The sequence below is a fragment of the Stegodyphus dumicola genome, chromosome X2 (assembly GCF_044657685.1).
Source record: "Stegodyphus dumicola isolate Sdum_Otavi_A_Nest chromosome X2, ASM4465768v1".
NCBI classification, from domain to species: domain Eukaryota; kingdom Metazoa; phylum Arthropoda; class Arachnida; order Araneae; family Eresidae; genus Stegodyphus; species Stegodyphus dumicola.
Window position 1 is genome coordinate 10,035,627 of NC_140781.1, and position 20,083 is coordinate 10,055,709.

The 20,083-nt window shown below is 34.1% G+C and overlaps 1 protein-coding gene across 6 annotated transcripts in view; it reads left to right on the forward strand.

The window, feature by feature from the left end:
* The window catches only part of Letm1 (Leucine zipper and EF-hand containing transmembrane protein 1), a 206,036-nt gene that overhangs the window by 24,355 nt on the left and 161,598 nt on the right, over nt 1–20,083 (forward strand). For 5 of the 6 annotated variants that reach the window (XM_085809176.1, XM_085809177.1, XM_085809175.1 and 2 more), the window contains 5 exons: nt 2,351–2,849; nt 5,529–5,672; nt 9,362–9,502; nt 11,956–12,159; nt 12,858–13,109. In XM_085809176.1, coding sequence (XP_085665302.1) covers nt 2,364–2,849; nt 5,529–5,672; nt 9,362–9,502; nt 11,956–12,159; nt 12,858–13,109 — 1,227 coding nt within the window. In that variant the 5' untranslated portion in view covers nt 2,351–2,363. The remainder of the gene's footprint in view (nt 1–2,350; nt 2,850–5,528; nt 5,673–9,361; nt 9,503–11,955; nt 12,160–12,857; nt 13,110–20,083) is intronic. The other variant, XM_085809180.1, reaches the window with a different exon arrangement.

Genomic DNA, 20,083 nt, shown 5'->3' on the forward strand with positions numbered 1-20,083 from the left:
AAATAAAAATGGAATTAAAACTGCCTAGTTTCTTAGTCTTCATGAATTCTATGTGCTAAGTGTCAAGTATCTTCGCAATCAGCATTTCTATACTTCTATGTACATTTTTTTTTTTTTTTTTTAAATATAAATAACGGTTAAAACACTGGATAAGCAGATAAAATGCCTGTAAAAAAGAAAGAAAAATTTGGAACCATAATTTTGCTGTATTCGCTTCCTATCGCAACAATATCAAAAATGTAAATGTTCTTGAATAGGCACGAGTAGAGTGCCAAGTGATTGTGGCTACAAACATCAACATTGAAATAAAAATGGAATTAAAACTGCCTAGTTTCTTAGTCTTCATGAATTCTATGTGCTAAGCCTTAGCCTCAAAATAATAAGCTCAAAATAATAATAATTTTGAGGCTAAGCCTTAGCCTCAAAATAATGCTTTTTTAATCACCATATTCGAAAATATAAAATGAAAAATAAATGCTTGCAAAATCAGAATTTGCTTATATCTGTTCATGTAGGTGTTCATTCATTTATAATATATTCATTAATTATGTTTACTAGCATGCTCATTTTCAGTGTTTATTCACACTTTTTAGAACAGTTCCAGGAAGTGTATCTTCGTAGTCGGTTTTCATTATTTGGTAGTCAAACATTCTGTACTTCACTTTTTCAATGTGTCATAAACTTTTACTAACTATAGGTGTTGAGGAACCATACTGAAAGTTAGATTTTGTAATTCTGTACGAAATGCATTTTAAATTTTAAATTCCATGGCATGGATATTTTTATTATTTTAAGCATTTTTGTATGTGTTTACAACCAGTGGTTGTCAAAATAAAGGCCACATTAGGACTTCTATGGACAAGCTGTGTAATTTTACCTGATATTACAAATTTTGTACGTACATAAATAATTTTAGGGAAATTATAATTGAAATTGTAGTATTTTATGTGCCATGTAACAAAAAAAAAAAAGAAAAAAAGAAAGAAAAAATCTGAATAGATTGAAGCTGTGCCAGAAAAATAAGATTAGAGGGGCAAGTCTGTTTAACATTTAGATAAATGTCTAAGTCGCTAAATTGGCTATGGTTTTGGTGACTAATTTTTGTCACCAGATTTGGCAAGAAATCACCAAAAGTCACCAAACTTGGCAACATCTTGGTCTAGTCCCTATGTAACTGTAATTGAATAACTATAATTGTTCCCTAACTGTAACCATAGCTGATCCTTATATGTAACTTGGGACTGTATATACCTTTGTACAAACACTAGGTTAATTTGGAAGCAGGCAAGATGAAAAATTAGCAACCGCCTTCACCAGAAATCGAACCAATGGACCTCTGTATTACCGGCCCAGTGTGCAGAACCACTACACCACAAAGGCACGCTAGAAAGGCGAGAGAAATACCTTATATACTCCCCCTTTTAAAGGGCAACTGGGGTTTTTAGAGGACCCAATCGGCAAATCCTGGATGATTAGAATCATCATCCAACACCCTTTTAGTTCGGGCGTCACTGTAGAGACATTAGGTATTTTTGGAGGCAGGCAAGATGAAAAAAAAAGCATTCGCCTTCGGCGGGAATCGAACCACAGACCTCTGGACCGGCCCAGCATGCAGAACCACTACACGCTAGGAAGGTGGAAGAAATATGTTATAACTTCTAGTAATTTCAAAAAAAGGACGGAACTAAAAATTTCTCGGCGGACAGGGGAAAACTTTATTAGACCAGAGAGAGCATCTGTTCTCAGTTGTTGTGACTCTGAGTTGTTTCTCACTTCAGAGTATTGAGATAGCCATGAAAGCCTCACCTTTTAGATGCACTGTGCATTGTAATATGTTTAACGTTCTTAGTAGTTTGGAGTGTAACTACTGATTGTGATCTGTGATACCAAGGAGAGCTGTGCATGTGCTTATGTGGAAAGCTCCAGAACTATAAAGTGTTTCTTTTGGTGAAAATAAATTTTATCAAGCTATCATCGATTCTGTGTGCATTCAAACTATTATGAGCATATATGCATGCAACACTGGTAACATAAGCATTTAGAAACCCAAGTGCTCAAAATGAATATCCCTGTGTGAGAATAAACTTAGTTTTTTTTAATTAATGGAGATCATGCAGGGTCGTGCTTCTTTCTAAATAGAGCTGTGATTTTTAAATATTAAACTCTAATTATTATGCTTTTTGTCCCATATGTTATACAATAATGTGTAATTAAATAGTAGTTTAAATCAAAATGGAAGAGATTTTTTTTAATATATTAAACTTTAATTATTATGGAAGAGTTTTTTATATATTTAAAACCGCATAAAAATAAATTTAAATAAATTTTATTTTTTTCCTTTTACCTTTAGATTACTTTACAAAATGCAGCATAAAGTCCTCAGTACCATAATGTGCACAAGACTTCAGCGAATATCCATATCATCCACATCATGTTCATTTTCTATGGCCAACATATTAAAATGTAGTTCAACCGTGAAACAATATCATCTTTCAACTGTTGTAAAGAAAACTTCAGCAGTCCCACACTATTATACAACATTTGCTATTCAGTATCCAGCTGGTCTGCGTAGTGTGCATTCTGCAGTTAATCTTAAATCAAAAGAGCCTTCAAAAGTAGAAGAGACAGTAAAGGTCTTAAAAGAAGAAGTATTGAAATCAAAACCTTCCCTGAAAGAGCCTGTTTCTGTATCTCCTGCTCCTAAGCGTTCATTGGGAAAAAGAATCTGGGATGAGTTTGTACATTATTATCATGGGTTCCGGTTATTGTTCATCGACTTAAAAGTCTCAACAAGGTTAATGTGGAAGATACTACATGGAGGTGAACTTACCAGGAGAGAACATAAACAAGTATGTATATATTCACTCAGTTCAGATTTTTCATCCTACTTTTTTTTTTTTTTTTAGTAATTGTTAAGTCAGGACGTTTTTAAGTGATTTTTGTAGTAAAATTGTTTCTTATACATGTATGGTGAGCTACATGCATAGAAAGGAAAAGAAATGTAAGGTATTGTAAACTTCTGAAATCCAAGTAAAAATGCATATTTCTTAATGTTTTCTTTCATTTTATAAGCAAATAATTGATCAGACAATTAATCAATTGGGGGGGGGCTAACTTTACAAGCAATTACCAGATTATGATAATTATAGTTACTTGTAGAATCATTTGAGCAAATGAAGACAAATGTAAAGCATGTTGTTTTTGTCATGAAAAAATTTTAAATACATTTAAAAAATAAAACTTCTCATAAGTAGGAGTTCTAAAGTGATGTTAATCTCCAAAATTTCATCTTTCATTTATTATATTTCTGTAATAGTTTTTCATTGTGCATCAAATTTAGTTTGAACATTGCTGTGTACAAAAAAATATTTACAATTTGCATTAATTCTTGTTACTTGAAGTAAAGGGAGTGGAGCTTTCTTTCATCATTTGCATACTCACAATCGGTCCTTAGTCATGAAACGCATATTCCATTAAGATAATTATAACAAGTAAATCTCTCTTCTCTACATTCTTAGTAATAAGATTGGGCATAAAAATGTTTGTGGAGTCCACACTGAATTTTTGTGAAGTTTACTTATGTCGCAACAGTGTATATAGTTCGTACCAGTATGCATTGATTGAACTAAGTTGTATAACACCGTGTTATGGAGCATGAAATTTGTATTTGTAAAGAAGAAATAATTTACTTTGATCAGTGTTGTATAATACCTTTTTATGGAGTATAAAATTTGTATTTGTAAAGAAAAAATAATTGACTTTGTGTACATTGGTGTGCAAAAATTAAGACGAAGTTGAAAAATTACCATATCAGTGAAACAAAGAGGCAGAGCGAACTAAAAGACTAATCAGGAGATCGACTAGGGTCAGGTACATTAGCAGGCACATATGTACAGCTAGATGTACATAGCTGCACATATATGCAGCTAGACGTAATGGAGGAGAATTGGAGGGATGTAAAGATTGTTGGAGGTGTGAGCTCAGCATTTTGGGGAAGCCATTGCACAGCATATATCAGTTTAAATGATGTTGAGTTGCTGCATAAGTGTGAAATGTTGAAGAATAAATCTGGTAGATGACATCTGGGTACTTTTACCCAAGGTGGAAGCATTGGAAAGACTGAAGAAGTTTGAAGTGTGACAAGTGTAGCTGTGGAGTTTAGAATTGCTCATAGTATTTATTGTTTCACGACTTTGAAGAGCATTTCAAACTACAGGAACAGCTGTACTGGTTTAGCAGTGGTTGTCCATGAGCAACTACAGCAGCAGATGACCAGTATATTGCTCTATAGGCAAGAAGAAACAGTCAGCAAATAGTGGGAGAAATCGCAAGATGCATGGAACAGGCGATTAGATGACTGATATTGCATTTTACCATGGACAGGAGGCCGCAAACTGGTGGTCTGTTTGCACAATGACCTGTACAGTGTATACCATTAAAGAATGCTCATCAGAGATACCATTTTCTGTGATGCAGGGAACTCCAGAATTGGGCAGCTAATTAATGGGATCGAATACTGTTTACGGATGAGAGCAGATTTAGTCCGAGTTGCGATTCTAGACACATACACATTTGGAGAGAGAGGGGAACACCCAATAACCTCTTCAGCATCATTAAAAGGGACCGGTTTGGAGATCATTGAGTTCTCGTTTGGGGGAGTTATCACTTGGTAGCTGTACCAACCTTCACATCTTCCAAGGAGGTTCAGTCACTGGGGACTGCTATTGTAATGAAGTTCTTTTTCCTTACATGCATCTTTTCAGAAGTGCTATGGGTCCTCAGTTCCACTTCATGGACGACAACACTCTACCTCGTCACACAGCTGCTGTTGGAGAGTGAGGATATTGAATACATTTATTGACCGACAATGTCTCTGAATCTAAATCCCATTGAGCATGTATGAAACTTTGTAGGGAGATGCGTGGCTGTAATGTTTCTGGAGCTGCACTTGGTCCTACAAGAGGAATGGACAGCAGTGCCTCAACAGCTCATTGACAGCCTCATATTCAGCATGGGCAAATGATATGAAACCTGCACTGCAGTCAGGGGAGATCATATATTCGACTAAAGGCTTGATGTTTCTTTCTGGATATCTGTCACATGGATGTTTCAGCCTTCTGTTGCATTATGCTCTATGCTCTTTTTTCAGTAAACTTCCTTTCTATCATTTTGATTTCTTTTTTGGGAAGTTATGCTTACATTACCCACGTTCTTACATCTTGAGTATCTTATGGTATTATTTTTGTTGATTTGGAAAGCTTTTGCATAACGTTATATTGATAAAACCATCTCATTCTTAATTTTTGCACACCAGTGTATATTTTTATTTTTTTAGCATTATGTATTTTTTTAAATCTCTTCATGGTTATCAAAATCTTCAAATTTTTGTAAATAAGTCAAACTCTGAAATTTTTTAATATATATGTAAATTATTATAATATTTTGAATATATTTAAACTCCAAAATGCATTTGATATTTAATCCAAAATTGTTTCCAAATAATATTAAAGCTTTTTTCCCCCTTTTAGCTTGTTAGAACTGTATCAGATTTATTTCGATTGGTTCCCTTTTCTGTATTTATCATAGTTCCGTTTATGGAGCTTCTTTTGCCGGTGTTCCTGAAGTTATTTCCAGCAATGTTACCATCAACGTTTCAAACAATATCTGAAAAGGTACTTTTTAATCTTTTTCTCCCTAAAAAAATCTTCTAAAGCTTAGTTGGTTTTGTTTTATTGATAACATGGAAACTAATATGAATTTTGTGTCTCATTTTAAAACTATTTTCCAAGGTTAGATTTTATGGTATTTTAATTGAATGTCTGTGAACAAAGTATCTGAGGAGATTTTTATGTGCTGAATGGTGATGCAGCTGATTAGAATATTAACATTGCAGTCTCAAGGGATGTACGTACTTGAAGACAAATTTTGAAATGATGTTATACTAAGGAAACTGATGAAATAATTAGGAGTTTAGTCCTCTGCAAAAAAACATTATTTGACTATCAGTGACATCTTAACATATATCTAAAATTAAACTTATTAAAAAATTGATTTCTAATATAATTTATCTACATTTGCTACAAGTCATTTTCTTTGGTGTTAAAGAATTCAGTGCAAAAAGAATTGTTCTAGAAGTGCAGGGCATCAGTTTTCCCCCTCCCAAAATTATGTATGCTTTGAAATTTGTCTCATTCATGACCAAAAAAAGTAAATAACCAGTGCAAGTGGTGTGCACATATTTCTTTCCTTTAAACTTTAACTCTCTTCTGTTCCCTTAAAAAATGTATTTAGTTTAATGGGCTATGTCAGTGTCACAAAAATTGAGTGTGGTTGAGTTTAACATACATATTCTACCTTTGAGAAACTGAAAGAAAAGCTGGTGTATGGAGAAGGAATACTTGTTAATCCAAAAAAAAATGATAAAATCACAAATTTTGACTAGTCTGAATCCAGCAGTCTTAGGCCTATATCACACATACATTTGTTTCATACAAACAACTGTTTTGGACAATTTTTCTGGCTGGTTTACTTTTGCGATTTTTTTTTTCCCTTCATTTCGAAAAAACTGCAAGTTTGTTTTCAAACAATCAGCTATCAGCTTGTTTGTAATGGAGGACCAGGTAATGGAGAATGTAAAAATTGTTTCAAACAGTTGTACATCCAAAACAAATGGATGTGTGATAGCAGCCTTAGAGCTACAAAAAATGAGTGAATGTTGTGTCATTAAATTTAGTGCAATCTGTAATAATTTTTTGACTATGCCAATATAATTTTTCAATTTGAAGTTTTACTGCTAAATAAAATTATTTAAATCTGGTTTATTTTATATCTGAATTCCTTAATTTTCCATTAAGACATTGTATTAAACATGTAACATTGAATACTGGACCTTTTTCTATAACTATATTATACACATCCAATAATGAAACAGATATGATGTGCGGAATAATTTAGAAAGCCATTTAGCTTTTGATTTTTCTATGAAAAACAAAAAGTGGTTGAAATGAAATGTTTTCTCAATTAATTTGTTTAGTTAACATTAGAGTGAAAAAATATGTAAAACATTTTAAAACTGTGCTGTACTAGGAAATTAGCTGCGTACCGTACCATGTTATGAAGCTAGTCTGTTGTTTGATGCTCTGATAGAAAAAATATGTGGCCTAAGAATGGATTTAACAGTTTGTTTTAGCAGCATCAGTTTCAAGGTATATGAAGTCTCTGAGTCATATGGTAGCTAATTTAAAGCTTTTGACAAAAGCAATCAAGAATAATTTTCAGTTACATTAACAAATGAAAACATCTAATTATTTTAAATAGGAGGAAATTTTTTGAGTGATTAACAGATTATTTGTGCTCTTTGGTTTGGGTTTTAAAAAAAAAATCCTACTTACGAGACATGTTGAATGTACTGGTTCCATAAATAAAAGAAATTGCATTCAATATTAATTTTTCTTAGTCAGTCTAAAGATGAGTTTTTGAATCTCCTAAATGAAAGTCCCTTTTTGAATACGGTATCCTTTTTATTTTCAGTCGTATGAATTGCATTTGAACAACTCTTATCTAGGCTGTAAAAAAAAAAATGAAAGAAATGCTGCCTTCTCAGTTCTTTTTTTTTTTTTTAGTCATAAATGAAGCAGCAGACCCAGTCAATCAATCAGGTATTCACCTACTTCAGATATGTGAATGATAAAGGAAAACTTCTAAAAATATTCATGTACGTATAAACCGAAGTACTGCATGAGCATGTTACAAAATTGAAATGAAAATTTGTAGGAGAAATTTATAATGAAGCAGCAGTTGTAGTTTGGCAAATAATTGGACTGCAAATCCAGAATAAACATCATTAAGCCACTTTCACCTATTCTTACTGCATATTTTAAATTTACATTATTTTGCTTGTAATTTTGCAAATACTGTGTATTTTTAACTGTTGCTTCTAGAAGAACTCATGCTGTTAAATGAATTTATGTAGAAAACAATATGTAGAGCCATATTTACTCAATGGAGCCTTTATTCAAGGCTTGTTAACGTAGGACTAAGAATGAAAAAGGAATTTGTTTTTTGAAGATCATTGCAATTTTCATATCCATATCCCAGACTCATTTATTCATTAAATTTTTTTACTGGATGTTAACAGCTGTGTTGTTCACAGGGTTTTTTCCCCAAAAATGTTTTGCCACTGCTGCGTTTTCGCAATTTTACAGAAAAAAGTATACCTGTAATATTGCTTACTCTGATAAAAAGATAGCAAAATTTCAACATTTGCACTGTTCTCTTACAAAAATGGATTTGAAAGTGTGGGAAAAGGATAACTTACAAGAGGCAAATGAATTGAGAATCTGTAGTAATCAATATTAAGTCATGTGATTGTATTTTGAGGTTATACTTAATTTTTCCAGTCAACTATCTCAAATGTTTGGTTCTGTTACTAAGCTCAAACTTATGATTTTTCTGAATGAAGAGATATGAAAGTTATTTTCTTGAAGATTGATAATTAAGTGCCAGCCCGTACTGCAAATTATTTTATGTATAAAAATTAAGAATGAGTTGGTTTCTCTGTATTCTTTCCCTGAATTTTAAACTAAACCTGTATATGTTTAGTGGCGGGTGGCGATTGGCAATATATATGAAGTGCAGCAATGTTCATAACCTAATGAGTGAAACTTAAAATTTTCTTCATTCATTCAATCACTACAGCACCAAAAGAACAATCTTTTCAGTATTACAAAAAGTTAAGCAAGTTACTATCAGAGCAATCCATATACAAGAGCGATTAAGTACAGCTAATATATTATTATCCATTGATAAAAAACTACATTTGAAAGTAAAAATATGATCCTCGTTTTATGAAGGAATTCACTTCTCAAAATAAAAAAATAGGATTTACATTTAAGTAGTTTATGTCTAATGAATATGGTGCAAGTATTGCTCCTGTATTGCAGATTGCATCTAATGCCTGTATGAAAATGTTGTTTGCATGTACCAAACAAGTTGTCGGTGTCTATTTTCATAAAAACTTCTTTATCAGACAAAATTGTTTGTTTGTACTTTGTCGTCCATTGTTAATATATAAAGGTAACTACCAATTAAATATGTGTAATACTATCCCCATTTATTAGTATACTATTTTTACTGTCATATTTAATGACATGCCTAATATGAAAATTGAGGATTTTACCCCAAATTTTTCCAGTGAATTTAAATTCTTTCTTTTTCTGTGAAATTATGTAATGATGAGAGGAATTTAATATGTGTAACTTATTTACCATATCATCTAATGCAGTAACTTACTAAATTGTTTGAGATTATTTATAGTTGTAGTATATTGTTATATTTATAATATTTGTTTAATGTCTTATAGGAGATGAAGTTTAAAAAACAATTAAAAGTCAAAATTGAGATGGCAAAATTTCTTCAGGATACCCTAGATGAAATGGCATTGCAGTCCAAAGGTGACTCACATTCACACACTGCAAAGGAATTTGTAATGTTCTTTGAAAAGGTATCTAAACTTTGAACATTCTAAAAAGAAAACAAAACTTTAAAAAGGGGGGAGGCACACCCAGAAGTTCTTTTCATCTGAATGAAATCCTCTGGTTATTTAATAGAAAAATATTTATATAGTCAGGGCTAGAGACTAAACAGTGCCATACCATAGTACATGGGAAATGTGATTCAAAGAGAGCAGAAATATGTCTCAATCAAAACTTGACTCTAGAAGCAATTGAAATAGGTGATTAACTCTTTGCAGATGGAAAAAAAAAAAAAAAAGAATTTTCCATATGTTACTATAACTGCACCAGGTATATGCAGTATTCATCTACCATGGATTAAATTCGTAAATATTTCTAAGAACTTTAAGGGTGCCTTGTCATCAAATTTGAGCATATATGAGGAACACAGAGAGGTTGTATCAATGGCCAGTTGGCCTTCATTTGATGCATAGATTGCAACAATCAAATATTGGTGCCATTATCTTCTAGAACTTACAGTTCAGTAGCATAATCTTACTTGACATCTGGGGAAGAGCTGTAGAATGTAACGGTAAACTTACTTGTGCAAATAGCACAGTTACATTTCTTTTGACCATTCTTGGCTGCAAGATATCTTCATGTAGTGAGATGTTCATCTGAAGAAAGATTATTTTGTAAAAAAGCTTTTCCTTTCCTGACTTAACTAGTAAACAATGTGCATTGTCAGTAATGCTTGTAATGACGTTTGTTCCAGCAAATTTAGTATGATGGCCAACTTCACATGTAGTCTTTTGTGTTTAGATGTGCTTCACATCAGTTGTCTGTGGCTTACAAGTATCTGATAATAAACAAACCTGCACATGAAATCTGACTCAAACTAAACTATCTAGAAGGAGTTGGGCATCTTTGATTGGACTTCTTATCGCAACATAATGTAACCAACATTCTAAGATTTATTTTCTTATCATGCTCATTTAAGCAAGCCAAGGTCATACTTTAACTCCTTCACATCCAATCCGCCCGACAGGGCCCTACATTGAAACAACCACAACCGCCCGAAAACAGCCAAGATTGTAATCTTGTTTTCTTCCCTCCTCCTAAGGTATGCAGTAGCAGGTGCAGTTTCCCCAAATGCATTGTGTCAGTTTGTTGCAGACAGCTAGTCCTAAGAGGTTTCTTATCTGTTGGTTGATCGTGACATTTCGTTGTTGATTCTTTTGTGGTACAGTGTGCTTTTAAGCTTTAAACAGCAATAAAAGAGCAGTTTAAAAATTTAAGGATTATATTTATTTTTAAACAATTTATTTCTTCCTATAAAAATAACGGAAATAAACAATATCTCAGTCATGATCATAACAAAGCCGGAAATGCTTGTTGGTCTGACCGTCAGAATAGTTTTATAAAGAACGGGGTCAAAGGCTAATTGAATATTTATTAGAAAGTACAAAGGATGTCACTGAAAATCTTCACACCTATTTTCTGCGTTAATGGACGGGGAGGGGAGGAAATTGCACTGAAACTGGAAAACTATTTCGGGCGGTCTGGTATTTTGAGGATACAGGTTAGCGAAGGGTCTGGATTTCAAAGTGTTAATAAGACATCATGTGACATCACATTTCAGGACAACATTTGTAATGTCAACAGCATGATGTAATTATGTAATTAGTCTGCTCTTCCAACCTATTTTTATTCTGTTATATTGGGCACTGGAGGGTTGTAATATGCACCCTTCATGAAGACCACTCAGTTTGTCGTATCTGGCACATTGTATCTCAAGCTACTCTCTCTGAAATGATTATCTATATTAAAGTCTGGATGATATTTATATAACTGAAATCTCTATGAGGGGTAACAGCTTCTGTCTGAGTAAGATGTTGCATTCTGTGAGAGTCCACGTGTGGCAGAGCAGTAGGAGTTTTAACTGGGTTAAAACCCCAGGAAACATGCTGGCTGCATAGGAGTTTGTGTGGATTTTCCCATGTGTAAACGTGAATATGAGCCACTTTCATTTAAAAAGGCTTTCCACTTACGCAATGATAACCCTCAGGTGCTTTGCTAAATCTAAATAATCCTAATCTTCTTTTGGTAGCTGTTTTATCCAAATTAATAATCTTGTTGATAGGAATTGCAAAGATTTAGTTTCTAATATATGTGATGTGTTCCATCCATTGTGTTTGGCCTCAGAGATTAACATCTGTGGCAATTCTCATTATCTGTTACCCAAACATAAAACATGAAAATTAATGTGCTTCATGATCATTCTCAACTAAGACTCCAGAACACAATGTCAGGATGATCCTATTTTATTTGAAGGTTAATTCTCAATGTTATTTAAATTTTATTCAAAAATTTGATTTTTAATTAAATTCTGAAATTTCAATGTAACCAAATATTCGGAACGACAAAGGTGAATATACAACTTCAGTTTTAAACCTTTATATGTATTTGTACATGTCAGTTAATCAAACCTTTTCCCCTCTAGATACGAACTACTGGCCAACAAGCAAGTAATGAAGAAATTCTCAAATTTTCAAAATTGTTTGAAGATGAAATAACTTTGGATAGCTTAACAAGACCTCAACTTATTGCACTATGTAGGCTTTTAGAACTGCAACCAATTGGATCATCAAATTTTTTGAGATTCCAGCTAAGAATGAAGCTGCGGAATCTTAAAGCTGATGACCAAGTAAGAGTTCATTTGTAGTCGTTTATCTGTGTTATTTTGTCTTAGGAAATATTTTTCTGTTTAGTGTACTGAGATGTGAGAAAAAAAGCCAGTCTCTTAAAGTCTCACGTCTGGTAATAAAGTTTTTTCCAGCCTGACGTTTTCTCTCTGTACATAACATCCCGTATTTGACTGTTACTAAACAATTCACTAAAAGTTTTCCCATCTAGTTGTTACTTTTCAGCCTTCATTTATAATGATGATTTTTTATCAGCATATAATTTGATAATTCCCATGTTATGCACAGATTTCACTTTTCTTGTGAGACGTCACTTTACCATTATATTTCAGTTCTAGGCAGTAATGAGTGAAAGAATGCTTGCTACAAATCAGCACCAGATAATTTGATAATTCCCATGTTATGCACAGATTTCACTTTCGCTTTTCTTGTGAGATGTCACTTTACCATTATATTTCAGTTCTAGGCATTAATGAGTGAAAGAATGCTTGCTGCAAATCAGCAACAGATAATTTATAAGTTCTGTTCACTGTTTTCAAAACAGTGAATTCTATTTGTAAAGTCATATTTATCATTTTGAATTTATTCTGGGATCATTTTCTGTCATCTTTCTTAATATATCTTTGAACACATGTAATTAGTTACTTGGTTATAAATTTGTGCTGGCACTAAACATTAATCATACTGATTTTATCTTCAGATGATTATGAAAGAAGGAATAGACAGTCTAACAGTGTCTGAGGCTCAAGCAGCTTGTAGAGCAAGAGGCATGAGAGCTTTAGGTATACCTGAAGATCGTCTGCGTTCACAGCTACAGCAGTGGCTAGAACTAAGTTTAAACGAACAGATTCCTCCGTCTTTACTGTTATTGTCACGAGCACTTTATTTGCCTGAAAACCTGCCTGCTCCTGATCAATTGAAAGCAACACTTTCATCACTGCCAGAAGTTGCGGTAAATTGTTTAGACATTTGTTAATTATTTTATAAGATACAAAGGTACAGATTTATTTATATGCTGTTCTAAATTTAGATGTTTATGCCACCTAAGTTTTATGTATTATAATCTTGTTTTAAGTATTTTTGCATCAACATGCATCACATGCAAATGCACCTAACGTGGTATATTCTGGTATTAAATTATTTATCAGTATTATTTCAATTATATATACAGTACGAAGTCTGAAATCCAGATATCCAATATTTTGAAATGATCTAAAAATCGCAACAGCAACTAGCTTTTTTTATTTATTTTTTTAAGAAACATTTTGTGTATGCTTTATGCATGTTCATTCAATATTTTTTCATACTAAAACATGTCATGATTCTCATCAACACTCAATATAATGCCTCCATATTGAAGACACAATCATTTAGTTAGCATAAATGTGTGTGATCAATAATTTTACTCTTGCCTTTTTGCTTGGCATACATCTCATACAAAAATATTCTGCATCAAAACATTGTTGATCTTAAATCTACTGAATATTTTATATCCCTGATGCATCATTATTTATTACATTCAAAAGTCGTTAATCCGGACACCCATAATCCAGAATGATCTATAATCCGGACCTCAAATCTGCAAACTTTCTGCGCATGTGTCAACACATTATGCATTGATGCATGCGCGTAATACCTTTACGCATGCACATAATACGTTAACGCATGCACATTTAATGTATAACGGATGGTGTAAGCTAAGCTAAAATTATCTAATTATCTATTTCAGTTAATGTTGCAGATTGCGTTGTTCTTTAATCTTCGAATTGGATCCGGCTTATTATTTTTTGCAGACTGTTAGAGCAGTTTTATAAAAGTAAGTTGGAACTTTCAATTATGTCAAATAGAATTTCCGATGCTGGAGCTGCAAAAGGATCTACAGAGGGAAAGCATGTTTCGATGTCCATCAAACAAAAAGTGGAATTGCTGCAAAAAAGGGATAAAGGCTCCTTTGTTTCTCTAACCATTCCAAAATCTGTTTATCAATTTCACCCTGCTCTGCACGGGGGGGGGGGCATTGCAGCGCGCAATGAACTGGTTATAATTCCTTACTAAATGTAGTATTTCGTCTTGATGTACTCCATCTTTGATATGATTTAAATCAAATTCCTCGTCATTATATGCTGGAGCATATAATCCGATGCTGTCCGATGCTGGAGCTGCAAAAGGATCTACAGAGGGAAAGCATCTTTCGATGTCCATCATACAAAAAGGCTTATAATTCCTTACTAAATGTAGTATTTCATCTTGATGTACTCCATCTTTGATATGATTTAAATCAAATTCCTCGTCATTATATGCTGGAGCATATAATCCGATGCTGTCTGATGCTGGAGCAGTACTATCCAATGCTGGAGCTGCAAAAGGATCTACAGAGGGAAAGCATGTTTCGATGTCCATCAAACAAAAAGTGGAATTGCTGCAAAAAATGGATAAAGGCTCCTTTGTTTCTCTAACCATTCCAAAATCTGTTTATCAATTTCAGCCTGCTCTGCGTGGGGGGGGGGAGTCGCGCCGCGCAATGAACTGGAAGTTGATCTGTCAGCACTATCCTTATCTTCAGGGCAGATGTTTTTATTTTATTTGGCTTATAATTCCTTACTAAATGTAATGTTTCATCTCGATGTACTCCGATACGATTTAAATCAATTTCCTCATCATTATAAATACCATGAATACACATCAAATAGTTTTCTGGTTGCAATTTTCTAATTTCGACTATGCATAATGTATGCTTTTCGCATGCGTGCGTTGAAAGAAATGTTTAATAAAGTAAACAAATAAATATTAAGCATTTTTTTTTTTTTTTTTTTTTTTTTGTAAATTTTGATACCCTTTAGATCATAATTGCTCTTTATTTCATAAATTACGGTTTCATATTTTTAATTTTATAATTGCTGCATGCCATCTTACCAGATTTAAACTGATGATCTATAATCCGGAATCGCCAAAGTCCCGACGAGTCCGGATTAAAGACTTTTGACTGTACTGTTTTCTTTAATCACTGCATTACTATCAACATGTAGAAACTTGAGAAATGACTTGCACAGCAGTGTCTGGACAATATTTTCATTAGTATTTGAATACCAAAAAGCTTGATAACCTTTTATGTAGGCATTTAGGCTCTGCTCTGCAAAGTTTTTTGTGGTGATGTGAAGATTTTGTAAATAATAATCATTAGCAGAGAAATTACATTTAGTCCTCTCTGAATTGATAGTAACTGATTTGTTATTCAGATAAGATCCGGACTGGGCCCAGAACTAATGAATAGAATTTAAGGAAAGCAAAATGTTTAGAATTTAGGGAAGCACCTGCCAACAAAATTAAGGGATGGCAAAATCTTTAGAGTTTAGAAACAGCACCGAGATGTAAAATTTTGGGAGGTGCTTGGAAAAGGAATTTAGGATCTGCAGAGACTGCACTAGACTGCAAAGTTTCTGGATCAGCTTTGCACTAGGCAGGCAGCCCTGGAGATAAGCTGTAAATATATGTGGGAATTTGCTTTTTTGAGGCTCAGATAGGCATGCATCTGAAATTGGTGTAAGTATAAAAAATAACTAAACTAATATAGTTCAGGCTTAACTTCATCAGTGTGAGATAGAAGCAAGACAAAATTCAGTTGATCAACATGTCTTTAGTCATCTGTCATATGATGCATGGCCAATAGTATACCTATAAATAGAAATAGAATAAGACTTATAAATGTCTTAATTATTGTGTCTTAATTACCTATAAATAGAATTTAAGAGAAAGTGTTAGCCCAAAAAATAAAATAATTGCTCTGAAAGAAGTATTTATTAAGGTGATGCATTAATTTATTATTATTATTATTGTTACTACAGTCAATTCCAGTTTATCGGACCACATTGGGAAGTGATCGTTTTGATCCTAATAACCGGCTGGTCCGATTACAGGAACATGTGCTATATGTAGCAAACAGTAAATGTACATATAAATCATGTACTAAACTGTAATTTTGACCTTAATTGTGAGGTACAAATGTATGGCGAACATACATGTACAAACAAGAGCTACAGTCAAACTTTTTTCATTGAGAAAATTAATTTAGAAATAAAATCTAAGAAACGATCTCCATGATACTCAGTATGTGAAGCACAATAAAAGCAAGTTCTTACCAAGTTCCAGTCAATATTTATAGAACTTATCCAATGTAATCTGACGGGCTGTCTTGACGGATTGCACATGAACAAAATCGCCACAAACATCTAACGCTGCAATGGGACTTCCTTCATTTCCCTCCTGCATGAAATACTGACGCAAAGTTTCAATGCATTTCCTCACATTTTGTGTTGTCACTTGCACCAACTTATTAGCGGTATCATCATCATCACTTTCTTGGTCTTCCGAAACTGTCGTGTGTTTTGCTGCAACAATTGCATCATCGTAATCTTCATTGTTATCGTAGCATTGAAGCTTGTTGTCAGTGGATAAAAATTGTTCGCAATTTTGTACCTGTTGAAGATCATTTTCACTTTCATTGAGCATATCTACATCCATCTCCAAAACCAAGTGCTTAAAGCCACAACAAACAGTTCTAAATTGTCTCACTGCTCACTTTTCGTCTGTTGTCGGCCACAAATGTAACTGCTTGTAAGATGTTGACCTTTGCACTGACTTCACTGGCTTTTGATGACGACGTCAGCAAACTTTCTTCAATTGCTTCAAGGATGTAATTAACCAACCTTGCACGATAAAGGGTCTTCAAATTTTTGATCATGCCTATGTCTATTGGCTGGACCAAAGCTGTGGTCCTGGGAGGTAGAAATTCCCTCCCAGAAGCAATCTAAATGAGAAGAATACCAGAAGCAATCTAAATGAGGGTGTGCTGCACAATTTTCAAGAAGAAGCAACACTTTTCGCGACTGGCATTGTAGCTCTCTGTCTCAGTCCTTCAACCATTGTTTAAAAAGTTCAAAGGTCATCCACGCATTCCTGTTCGCACAATGCACAACTGGTAAACTGTCCATCCTAAGTCCTTTAAAGCAGCAAGGCTTAGGGCTTTTTCCTATAACCAACACCTTCCTCTTGTCCACTCTTGACATGTTAGAGCAGCACAAGCCAGTTACCCGATCCATCGCTTTTTTTAGAGCTAGAGAGTGCAACATGTTTGTAACTTAATGAGCCGTCCAGTATAGTACGATAATACAGCCCAGTTTCATCAGCATTGTAGATGTAATCTGCGGAAAAATTTTCAAGAAGCTCGGGCAGTTTTGTTGATTTCCGTTCTTCAGCATCTACACTATCAGCACTTTTTTTCTCTCCATGTGCTTTCTTGAATTTTATGTCATGCCTAGATTTCTGTTGAGACAACCAACCGTTCATAGCTTTAAAGTCATCGTGGCCCAGCTTTTTAGAGAGTTCATTTTAACATTGGGCTGCTTACTCGCTCAACTCATCCAGTAACAATAGCAAACCATTCATTAAGAGTCTCATCTATGTCTGGATCCTTGCCTTCATGCTTCCATTTTTTGAAAGTTCCTCTTCGTCTTTCACATTGTGTCTATTCTTCTCACAGCTCATTCTCTTGTTTTATCAAGCACAAAATTGTAGTCTTTGCCAATCCGGCGATTTCCACCAACTGATGCTGACTAGTGTTTCATGGTTGTTGCTTGATTTTATCCAAGAAACCAACATTTTCGGCTAATGTCAAGGCCTGTCGTGGCATTTTGGCAGAGAAGAAAAGACATGAGCACAGTTCACTGACTAAAGTGGTGTGAAGAAACCTTGGTGTTTCTGGGTCAAGAGGGAGATAACTCGTCATTCAGAACTTTGGCACTAAAATCATCCCAGAAGGGTGGTGAAATGATGGCTTTCTCGTGTAAACTTTAATCATCATTGACTGGCGGGAATTCCTTTCAGGTGAAGCCGGACACTGTATTATTCATTTCATCAAAAATTGGAGACGCAGTGGGACCATTAACCTTGCTGATGGCTACTGGTAGCTCTGTTTTAAGAAAGGTCAAAGAAAATGGTGCATGTGTTTACCTCCCGCTGGTTTTGCTCTTGTCATGCACTTTAAGGAATTCTTGACCTTTGATAAAGCTCCTGGGGAGTGCAGCTACAGATCCTCCCATATGTTGCGGACCATCTGTACATGCGTTGTACGCGGCCAACTTGTGGCTTCTGTTTTTTATTCGCTCTTGCGTTTTTTTGGTCCAAATAAGCAAATAATATTAGGCTTATGTACATAGGATTTGTTTTGGTTGCTAAGGATTCGGTCTGAAAAAGCGGCTGGTACGATTATCCGGTGGTCCAATTAACCGGATTCGACTGTATTATATAATCTCTACGTGTCATCTATATAACCTCTACGTGTCTGATGATCTAATATCTGGAATCATCCAAGTCCCAATGAATCCAGATCTCTTACTTTGTATTGCATGTATAAAATGCCATCAGAATGTGTATTTGAAATTAGACATGTCATCCAGTTCAAAAACGTATGTTAACTTCCTTTAGATTTGTAATGGAAATGATGCCTTGTTAAAGTTTGCCTCTGACTTTAAAAACCCGAATAACAAAGTCAACCACCTGACCTATTACTCTGTAACTGGTTTTTAGTTTAAAGAACTGTATGTTTTATATAGTATATGTAGGTAATTGGCTAATATACATTTATTTGTAGGTCCAACTGCCAATATGTGAATGTATTTCAGATTTTCTGCATACATTTATTGAGTGCATAAAATGTGTTTGTGCCTTAAACAAAAGGCCCCCCCTATGTTTTTTATAAACAGAGACCTGCACATTTTCAGAACCCCATTTGGCTTGGTAAAGCTAGTAACTTTGCTAAGTGCAATTGAACATGATTTATATCACAAAATCATTTGGGGTACTTTTTGAATTATAATAAAACTTTTTGATACCTTAGAAATGGTTTGTTCTGCTTGTCCTTGGGATTCAGGTAAAATCACTACAGTCAAAAGTCGTTAATTCGGACACCCATAATCCGGAATCATCTATAATCCGGACGTCAAAGCTAAAATCTTTCTGCGCATGCGCCGCGTTGACACATGCGCATAGGCGTTTACGCGTGCACGCAAGACCTTTACGACTGCGCATATGCATCTGTGCAAGCGCAGAATACGTTTTCGCGTGAGCGCTTAATGTATAATGAACGGTATAAGCTAAAGTTATCTATTTCAGTTAATGTTGATGATTGCGTTGTTCCTTAATCTTCGAATTGGATCCAGCTTATTATTTTTTGCAGACTGTAAGAGCAATTTTATAAAAGTAAGCTTGAACTTTCGATTATGTCAAATAGAATTTCCGATGCTGGAGCTCCCAAAGGATCTACAAAACGAAAGTATCTTTCGATGTCCATCAAACAAAAAGTGGAATTGCTACAAAAAAGGGATAAAGGCATATCCTTTGTTTATCTAACCGTTAAGAAATCTGTTTATCAATTTCACGCTGCTCTGCGCGGGGGGGGAGGAAAGTCGCGGCACGCAATGAACTGGAAGTTGATCTGTCGGCGCTATCCTTATCTTCAGGGCAGATGTTTTTATTTTATTCGGTTTATAATTCCTTATTAAATGTACTATTTCATCTCTATGTACTCCGTCTTTGGTATGATTTAAATCAAATTCCTCATCATTATAAATATCACGAATACAAATCAAATAGTTTTCTGGTTGCACTTTTCTAATTTCAGCTATGCGTAATGTATGCTTTACGCATGCGCGCGTTGAAAGAAATGTTTAATAAAGTAAACAAATAAATGTTAAGCTTCTTTTTTTTTTGTAAATTTTGGTACCCTTTAGATCATAATTGCTCATTATTTTATAAATTATGGTTTCATATTTTTAATTTTATAATTTCTGCATGCCATCTTACCAGATTTAAACTGATGATCTATAATCCGGAAAAATCGATAAACCGGAATCGCCGAAGTCCTGACGAATC